Here is a 10,752-nt window from a genome sequence, read left to right on the forward strand (position 1 = left end):
TCGTGTATGAGTTTTCCGATTTAATCTGCTCGGTATCTCGAAGCTTTTTGGTGAATGTTACAAGTTTGCTCGTCGCATTTGCGTAGACGACGTGACGACGACCAGCGCGATTGTTGTGCATTGACATTAATTTACGTCCGCTCGTCGCATATTTGGAAACATTTCGGAGCCGCTGCGACGCGCAAGATAACGAGGGAGACGCGAGATGACGTACCGAGGGAGGGACGGAGTTGAATTATTGTTCGAGATAAAGTTTCGCTTGAGTGTAAGTAGTCCGACAAGCAGCTTCCTCGCGGTTAGAGAAATTTAAACATTGATAACGTCCCGCCCGCACCATGATTCGCACGAAGGAGGTCTCCCGCGTATTGCACGAGGAATTTTACCGTGATACTCGGCCGTCGGTTTGCTCAACGTTAATTTCGCTCCTTCCGATTTATCCTGGGTGTGATATGCAAAATGATCTCGCGCGCATACATCTTAGATAACGATAAATTACCTTCAGAAAAAAAACGAGAAAGAAATATACTTTTTTAAAGAGACGCAAGACCCAACTTAAATTTTAACTTAAATCGTAACTTAAATCTTTTTAAAAGAGGATTTGTGACTCATTGCGATCAATTTTCTCCAGTCTACTATTTCGAGTCGATAACGGGAAAGCTGCAGCGTTGCTGAAAATGACACTTCACCCGCTTGTACGTCGCCAGGTTTTAAGTATGTCATTTTTGCTATTTGCGCAACCTACCTATGTTTGAGATTGCATAATTGCAAGCATAATTGCACGTCTTAAATCTGTACGCGCCTGTTCGTTGCGTGAAATATTTATTTTTACCACCGTGCGTGCATACGTCCGTACAGCCGCAGTCCTTATCGTGCTCCCCTCTTATCGTACGTGCTACCTTACACGAGATTTACACGTATACCTTCTATCTCGCATCTCGGCGCGTATATTTCGCGCGGGCCCGCGCTTCCTCTCCGGCACGTCGGAACAAAGGATAATCGCTGAATGAGTTGTAACGTCAGAAACCACACGTTGCGCAACTACTATAGTACGCCGCGGCATTTTTTCATGCAAATTTAACCCTCCTCACCGCGTCCGAGGATGTGTTATGCAGTTATGTAAAAAGTGCATGCGATCGCTTCTCACGGAGTGCACCGTGCGCAAGTACGGAATCGTATGATCGCGGAGGATGCACCATGAGCCTTTAGATCTTCTATTATAAACACGGATAAAAGCATTTGCCGCGTTTCTTCGTAATTTTCGCTGTCGTCAATTTTTGACGCGAGATTTATATTATTTGTATTATCCAGAGATTTATTTTTACTTAGACAATTTCTCGGGGAATATACAATGGTACAATCACGCGATTTTCAGAATTTGTCGTAATACCTTTCATCTACACGGTACTGAGACCTTTAGGGTAACACCAGCGAAATCTTGTTGAATGCAATTTCGTATAATTTTGCGGAAACCGACAAATAATCCGACGAATTAGTTGCATTGGTAATATAACGGCAGGTAAATTGGATCACGGTCGTTTGCGCCTGGGAACGCGATTGGAAATTAATTCCGGTTCTGGGGTAAGCCGACCCGTCTGTGACTTCGCAAAGTTGTCGGAGCTAACTGCGTCTGGCAGAGAAACAGCTTCAAGCAGCTTATTCGGATAACGTGTACGGGGAAACAGCGGGTATTTTTAAATCTTGATGGTACCGGATATTTAATTTTTCGGATGGTTAATTTTTCGATTTTTCAAATCGAAAGAATAATTCGCTCGACGTTTCGCGATTTTTATCGCTTTTATTTATTCCATCGAGAATAACAGCCAGTAATTAATTTTATCACTCGTACACATCCTGATATTTGCAAAGATTGCCTTTTCTGTTTTAATCGCTTTTGACTGACACTTTAAATCCTCATGTCCACCTGCCGCCGAACTTATCACACATTTCCCATTATACGTGCAATGTAAAAGCGCAATAAATACTCCCATCTACCCACGTAAATCCGACTTTTGCGTATCATAAATCATCAATGAATCGATACATACATACATCCACTCCTATCTTCGATAAAAGAGACTTCGTGTGAAACCATCATGCGTCGCTAACCCTCGATGGACATGATCAAATATAATATTAGCACGCATATTTTCTTCTACCTTCAATAAAGAAGATTTCAACGTCAACATATCCATCAGTTTCAACTGCTCCTTTCACAAAAGCACTCCATTCGAGCTTCATTCCTACTCTCATGGAAGACTTCGCATCAGAACATTCCTCGTCACTGCAATCCGCATATCATCCATCCGAGTCCACGCATCTGTTTCGTGTTCGGGCGCGACCCGAGTCTTAAGGTACAATTTCATGCTGTCGCCTGTCGCTCATTTTCAGCGACAAAACAGGTCACGTGATCAAAATGAACGCTGGATATTGGTCAATTTTGATCACGTGACCTGTTTTCTCGCTGAAAATGAGCGACGAGCGACAGCATGAAATTGTACCTTTACAGAATGTCGGAATGCTTTTCTGCCGTAGATGCCGGATTTGGTAACGGAGGAGGCGACGAGTCTGAGCATGTCGCAGCTCGAAGACCTCATGGAGGACGACACTGGTGGTCCAGTACACGGCGGCGACCCGATGCTGTCGTCGCCGCACCTGCCGCCGCTCAGCCCACCTGCGGCCGCCTGTCACCACGGCTTAGCCGACGAGGACACCCTCGGCAGCTTAGCGGTCACCACGTCGAATTCCTCGTCCGACATGGACATCGTCGCGTAGCCGACGAACCGCCGTCGTCCGTCAGCCTCGCGGCATCGAAACCGCCGAGACCCCGTCGCGGATTCTCCGCTCGTCGCTCGACCGAAGTGATCGATTCAGGTTTACGTGAGGGTGCCAGGACACCGAGATACCACGCGTTGCGACGTCGTACATCTTGATCGCAACGGGATCGGACGGAAGGGGAGTTCTCGATTGGATTTTATTGGAGTGCGCGCGGTGCTCTGACTGCACGGATTTATCTAAAACTCGTTATCGGCTCGAGATCGGGGGAGGATCTTACCTCCGGCGGAAGCGCCGGCGGAGGAAATGAAGACGGATACTTCGGGTGTGGACCGGATGTTGTCTCACCACGGTGAAGTTTCGTCGGAAATCGTGCCGCATATTCCAATCGATTCGCCGAGCGGACGGAGCACCGTCGTTCGTACCTGAAGTACGATCGGTCGTTGATACGGGCCAGAAAATCTCGATATTCTTCTGAGATGGAATTCCAATGACTTGAGCTTGATGTGAGAAAGCACACATATGAAGAAAAGCAAGAAGACTGGAAGCTGCCGTTAAAATACTCCCATGAAGATATTCGACTTGGCGCATTTTCGACCACATACTCATCGCATCGTATGGATACCTGCTAATTATCACGCCGCTCCTTGTGAGGACCATCTCGCATGTGCTCCCCATAATTGTCGGGAATATATCCGGCTATTATCGTTGCGACATCGCTCCCCTTGATCTGACACATTATCGATCACTAATACGAGTATCCTCTCATTAAACAAGAGCAGCAGAAGCATTTTCAAAGACGCTTTCAACCTAAGAGATCACCGAGTTCATCGAGAGAATTGCTACGATGGGACGTCAGTTCGCAGTTTCGCGTCCTTGGGGATTCAGCACGAGGATCGAACGGACGGTTTTTCGGGTCGATGACGAGATCTTCGAGCGGCAATCGGGCGTTTTTCGGTCGGTCGGGCTGACTGGCTTCGGGGTCCCTGTGAAGTGCCGGTGAAAGTCGTCATCGCCGCACGACGGAGGAGGAGTTCAGGGTCGTTCCAATTGCGAGGGCTCGCGATGTCACGATTCTACGAACGGCTGGCCGTTACATCGATAAAATGCGTGACGTTTATGTATGTGCGTGATATTATGTCAGTGCAACAAGAAGGACGCACCTTCTGTCATTGCGAGATGAGCCTGAACATTCATGCGACCCTGCCATCGAACGGGGCCGACACGACTCAAGTCAGTGATGCACGTCACATTATTGGACGAGGACTTTAGGATTTTTCACGAAGGACAAAGTGTCTTCTCGTAAAAGTAGTTATGTACTTTTCATATCACGACGTTTCTTAATCGTCGAGAAATTAATTCTTAATAGGTGCGAGTGTTTTTGCGATGTGTGCTGAGGAAAGTGACGCGAGATGGACATTTTCAATGAAACATTTCCCTCGAGATTCATCAACGATGATAGGTTCAATTGGCGAAGGAAAAATTAAGTGCCGTTACAAACGAATTGTTGCTATTACGAGACAAATAAACGCTAAAGAATAAGAGAGAGAGAGAGAGTGAGAGACGAGTTACATCTTAAAATTTATATATTTTAAAAATTCGATGCAATTTTTAAACGTAGTTATAAATTGAATTATTATAACGTTGCCTCCGAGTGCCTTTATGGAGATGGTCGAAAAAATACATTTCGACCGGGTTCAGAGATATATTCTGCGATTTCAGTATTAGAGCATATGTATGCATTACAATCAGAGTCCTCCTTATCTTACATACACATAAGTTTATACATTTTCTAGCAGTTCCTACAGAACCACACTTCCATATCAAACCTTAAAAATTCATAGAAATTGCTGCCTAAAACGGCCCAACATATCATAAATGCAGAATGCAAGTAGAGATATCACTCGCGATGAAACTCTTAACTTCCCACCCTTCCTTTTTATTACGAAATAAAGGAATATCGTGGAGGCCTGACGCGATCTGCCATTAATTGTATGCCGTTCGCGACAAAGGAGCCCCGATATCGACATCGATGTCGTGGCGAAGCCGTTTCCGCGCCCGATCCCTCGCAAGTACTCACAGCGGATGAGCGAGTACCTTACCCAAGTTCGTTATAAAGTTTGCTAATAGTTATTGTCCTCGGTTGCCTGCGCTGCTCTGCCGCTCATATGGTGCTTGTGCAGCAGCGAGAGCGGCGGTTTAAGCACACGGTGGCTTTTGTACGACGTGGGCCTTGATTTCACCGCGTTCGCCTTGTCTCCCTCCGACCGCGTTCGTCGAGCACGTTTATAATCCACGTCGCCCGCGTAGCCTCGGGCCGAGATCGATGATCGTACGATCGGGGATTACGTCGATAAATCGTCGACTCGGCGCTCAGTACGAAGCGCGGCAATTGAGGTATCACCTACTTTCCGGATGGCCGAGAGAAAATTCGAAGGACCGTTATTTCAGGTATAACAGAGAATAGGCATGGAGAGAATATTATTTCAAGTGTATTAATCGTTATTGAATATTGGGCGAGCTCAGTTTTTTTACCGAGAATTATTAGAGAAACGAGAATCATAATGAGATGTTCTCTCTGAGATGGTTCGAGTAAATAGTTGTTTCGGTTACCTGCGAATGATCATATTTTATAGGTAATTCCGTGTTTTATAAATGATTTGTCATTTTCAATATTAGTGGGGAGCAATAATATACAATCTATGTATAAGATATCTAAACCATATCGCTCTGCTCGAGTGTGCACAGCGTAAAGCGTAAATGATAACAGATAATCGCTGTTTCTCGTTGTTTGAGGAGATTAGCGGGAAGCGAAATGATCTTCAAGTCTTATTTTTCAAGATTATATTTTATTAGTTATCGTCTCAGATTTACAATCTCAGTCTCGCAAATAAAAATCAATAAATAATACATTCGGTTTTATCTAAGTATATTACTGCAATTTAATATGAGCATACATTTAATATGACTTGATATCAATCGACGCAATAGTGGCTGAATCATTTTTCCGTCATTAATATGTTTTTCCGCTAGTCACCGCGTTTATCTGTTTAGATTACGTGGAAAGTGATAGTTTCAACGTGGACTGCTCAGCGTGACGATCAACACCCTGCCTTCGAGTGTGTTCTTATCGTCATTAATCCTCAGGTAGACAATGAACTTCTCCCGTGTAAAAATCTATTCTCAGTAGCTCGTAAACTACACTGAATGATCATGGTGATGTTCGAAAGCTTCCAACGGACGAGACGGCGTTTCAAATAAATGGTGCCAGTTTAATCAAGACCTCGCGTGATAGAAAGTACCTTACTGTAATAATCGAAGGAGCACACATCTTTCTCGCAACTATGTAATCGCAATCCTTCCCCTTTATAAACCTCCCACATTAGTTTAAGTCAATCCTTCATTATAAATGACATTTAGGACAGGATCGACATCTCGAAATCGAGACGTGCCTATGCAGTTCCACAATCTTGAGATAAAGAAAAGATTCTTATATTCGTACACATTTAGAGTGCAAATTTTTTACGCTTTCAGTCGCGGAGAACGACTTCGTTCGTACCGTCTCGGTTTCGAGCTGACCGATGCAAGGTATTAGAAGCATATTTTTGTACCCGCTACGGTACACTCATACTCGCGCAGGTCGCAAGTTTTTAGCTGTACAAGTCTACAAGTCATCTGGAGAATGCGCTTCTTCTTCGTCGATCGCGTGCTACTCGGCGTGCTTTACCTGCCTACAAAATTCGCACGAAACTCGTATCAGCCGAGAACGTGCTGTTGCGTTTGTCCGAGATGTTCATCCCTCCGCTGTGCCCGCAAGCGTGACTAAACGAAACGAGCGAAGCGTTGACTGCAACTGCAGTTGCAGTTGTCGCGGAGATTGCGATGCCCCGAGGTAGATACGTCCATTAACAAATCATTCCGTTTCCGATGTGTAAATTTGTCGCGCGACACACACACGCGCATACACATATACACACACCGCATACTGTTGTTCCTATGCGCACGAACGTGGCGAATAATTTTATATTCTTAGCTCTGTCAGCGCGTACTCTTGTTGATTAATTGATTGCCGTAGCCACGAGAAAGCTCGACGAGCTCAAAGGAGAGGAGAGGAAAGGAGAGGTTTGGAAAGGAATAAATTAAATTGGCCTTCTGAACTCGACTTCTCCAAAGGTTACCTCAGAAATGTGATACAAAACGTCTCAGATATTTTGAGCCTTTCATTGTTTTACGAATATCTCGATAATTGCCAAGTTTTATTGAAAAATTTATTAAGCATTCTTTTTTTTCTTGTTCTTTTAACGGTCTACTAAATATAGAATGTTTTGATTTTCCCTTCTAGATTTATCAAATTTATTTTCTGTAAAGTCCTTTTTCATTATCTGTGACTGGATAACATTTATTGTCTGATTGTTTTATTAAAAGAGAGCAAAAAAGTGAATTCGATATTGATCAATACAATACATATGTGGAGAACTCGACTTCTTTGGGTCACTCAAGCACTTAACTCTCAAAATGAGAAGTGACGTCGGTGCAAAAAGCGCAGGAGGACGGGACAAGCTGAGGAATTTCGAGCTTTGAGTGATTATCAAAGTTCGCCGAATGTTCTTTCGCGAAACCGGGCCAACTCACAATTCCGGGCACGAGCAGCGCGACGCGGAATACGTAACGATTTGACGACGATGTACCCGCGTCGGTTGGCGAAATAGCAGCGGTGGTGCTGGTGACGGCGGCGGCGCCAACCCCCGTTGTCGCTGCTGTGTAACCACCAGGGAAAAATAAATAATCCGGGTACACGGCATGCGCTGAGGGTAAATACAGATTCCGGCGGTTCGCGAAAAACTTTCTTATCGGGGTGCATCCCATCGTAAAGGGAGCTTGTTAAGACTTTTGCCGAGGGCGTGACTGTCTGCTCGGTCCGAGATTCGTATAAAATTTTGTACGCGCGTGAAATATTCGTTGCGCCATGCGAACATATGAAGGTTCGTCGAATTTTCTTTCTTAAATTTTTCTCACAATTACTGATTAGAATTATTGAAATTTAATTGAATCTTTTACGTCGATCGAACATTGAAAAGCGTTTTGGCGGTTGGTCGATGCCAAATAATTTCACAGACGTCGCGAGGAGATATTAACGTTGACTCGCGATGACGTTGGCGCGACACTGTCGAGAGTTGCGAATTTTTCCGTCGCGTAACGCTACAAGGGCTGCCGTGGTCGTTGTAAGTGCAAGACGACAGTTAAGTATGCAATAATGATTAGCAGGCATAACTGGTTTCCTGCGAAAATGGGTCATGCCCCGCGGGCACGCCATTTAGAGAGAGTGCCGCCTACCTTTAAACCCAGAATGGAACTAATTTCTGTCTGAAACGAAATTTCACGCCAGCGCACACCGGCGCGTTGCGGCAGACGTATCGGAAATTTACTCGCGTCCGCGTTCTCCGCGTTTATAACATTCTCTAGAGATGTACATCGATACCACTTTTTAAAGAATCATTTATTAACTGCAGGAGGAAAACAAATTTGCACAGCAAATTTTATTTCCTTCCTTTCCCCATAGTTTCTCGAACTTTTCTTTAATCAACCAATTTTTTATCGTCTTCGCATCACTTATTGTTTTGTTTTTAATTTCTTGATCTTCCTAAAAAATTAATTTTTTATAGTTTTCCATCAAAGTCGCTCGTCATCACGTTTATTTCGGCGCCGAGTACGGCACGCGTGCACAGAGATGGGTTTCCCCTAAAGTTTCACCGGCTCGTTAATAAAACATTGGCGCGACGCGGACCAGGCCGAGGACGAGCACGCGCACGCAATGAGCCGCGCGTGTCGCGTGTTTTAACACGCATCCTAGCATACGTATCCAATTCTGCCGGATTTTCCCAGTCGCCGTGCACGTTTTGTCGGTTGGAGTACGCCGCTGACGGCCGATGGTTAACGGTGCTATAAGCGTGTCACGCGAGCGACGAATCTAAATGCCGTCAACTACGTGTCACGTTGGCGGCACGAAACCGCGTGCATTCGAAGGCACGCTCGTACCGAACAAAATCCTGCGTTTGAAGGAAGCCCATTCCGCATTAATCTTGAGTCGCGATCTTGTCCGTGATTTTCGAATTTCGGCCATGGCACGAAAAACGCTGGTCTTGTATTGGAATTCTACGCAACATGTGCAATATGATAGTGTGTATATCCGGTAGACGTAACCGAATAAGTACAAGTATGCCTAAGCGTGACAGCGCACGAAGAATATATTTTCTGAAGTATTTTGCGACGAGGAAATCTCGCGCTCGCAACATTGCGCCGGACCTTGCATCCTATTCTCTATTTAAGATTCTTCTTGGACAACCGTCTCTCGCGGTTTCTTGCATGCTGGAGGACACGTGCAGATGAGACAAATGTACAGGAAAAATGCGTGGATGAGTGACGAGGATTGAATGATGTTATCGTGTTTCATAGTTTAATAAGTGTTGACAATGTGAGAAAGAGAGAAAGTGAGAAAAAGAAGAGGCAGTTGCGAAGAGTAAAGCAAATAATGTTAACTGTAATATCGATAATAATAGCAATAATGAGGATTGTCGTTATCGTTGCGCCGTTAATGTTGGGTTGGTTGTGAGGTGGTTTTATCATCCGTCATTGTTGCATGGACGAGTCGCCTTCGGCGATGTTTTGTTCCGGTGCCGATATGACTATCCATTGTTATCAGTTACTATTGTGCGATTATTAGGACATACAATTGCGATCGTATAATTACGATCGTTAAACGCGATGACGGGTCAGGCCGGAATCGGAATTATGTTACGCTCGATGGTGGCTCGTTGCGTTACTACGCGACGAAGCGGATGAATTATGTTACGTTATGCATATGTTTTACTTGCTCGTTGTTACGCGCGTTAACTGCGGCTGCAATTCGTGGAGAATTGTGGAAGCGGATATAATACAGTTGACGAAATGAAGATAAAGAATAACGTTACCGAATCGGAAAGTCTCTTTATTCTCGCCTTTCTGAACACGTTCGTCTCTTCCCTGCTTCCTCTCTGCTTTCAATATTTTCTCATGTTATCCAGAGATCCGTGTATTCAATTATTCCAATATAATATCATATTATTCATTAAATACAAACGTGATTGAAAAATTTTAAATTACAATTTTTGCTTCAGACAAGTCATCGAGATTGCATCGTGTAGTGACTTAATCAATTTTTATCATGGTCGAAGAATTTACGCCTATTCCAGGTTTTCTTTCGTCGTCCAATTTTCCAGCGGCTTATCCGCGATGTGGGAGGGTTAATAACCCAGCGGCGATGAAGAAAGTGCGCCCTTAGCAGCAATGTAAAATTCAACGTCCAGGGGAAGTTAATCGCGAGCGCGAAACCCTTTCGTTTCAAAGGGGGGAGCTTACCGGCGAAGCAAGGCAAGGAAGATGGAAGGTGGGAATTAGAAAAATGGTGAGGAAACCGAAGAAACAAAAGTGAGGCATAACGAAAGACCTCTCTGTTTCTCTCTGGTGCTTCGGGTAGCCTCCTGCCTTCGAGAGACCTGCAGCTTTATCCCTTTCCGCCCGCTATAATCCCTTCTTTCAGCGGTAACGAGCGATCACGAGGAGGAAATGCAATTTGCCGTGACGACGGACGGAAATGGGCTTCTCGAGTGGTTTCGGCGTCAGTCAGGTCAGCCCGAAGGGCGAGGGGGAGGTCAAGGCTGATACAGGTTCGTCTATACGGCTAATCGTATGGCTCGGGGGTAGAAAGGAAATAATGCCCAGCTAGCCACCTATCGGTCTTCTGAATTGATCGCGCGATGTGTAAAAATTGCGAGAGCTGCACGTGTCACAATGAGTGGCCATCGTTCTTCCGCGAAGACGAAAAGCACTCCTTTCTTCACTGGCGAACGAGTGAATTCCGTGGATGAACTTGTCATCCCGGACTTGGTCGTTTAGCCGTGGAGTTACCGCAATAAATTCGGCAGAAATTGAGCAGAGATTGGA

The 10,752-nt window shown here is 44.9% G+C and overlaps 1 protein-coding gene across 1 annotated transcript in view; it reads left to right on the forward strand.

Moving 5' to 3' along the window:
* LOC105284230 (microphthalmia-associated transcription factor) overlaps nt 1-9,744 on the forward strand; it is a 57,690-nt gene extending 47,946 nt beyond the window's left edge. The window contains exon 7 of the mRNA XM_020033258.2: nt 2,533-9,744. Coding sequence (XP_019888817.1) covers nt 2,533-2,772 — 240 coding nt within the window. The 3' untranslated portion in view covers nt 2,773-9,744. The remainder of the gene's footprint in view (nt 1-2,532) is intronic.
* Nucleotides 9,745-10,752: the final 1,008 nt, after the last annotated feature.

This window comes from Ooceraea biroi, chromosome 12 (genome assembly GCF_003672135.1).
Source record: "Ooceraea biroi isolate clonal line C1 chromosome 12, Obir_v5.4, whole genome shotgun sequence".
NCBI classification, from domain to species: Eukaryota; Metazoa; Arthropoda; class Insecta; order Hymenoptera; family Formicidae; genus Ooceraea; species Ooceraea biroi.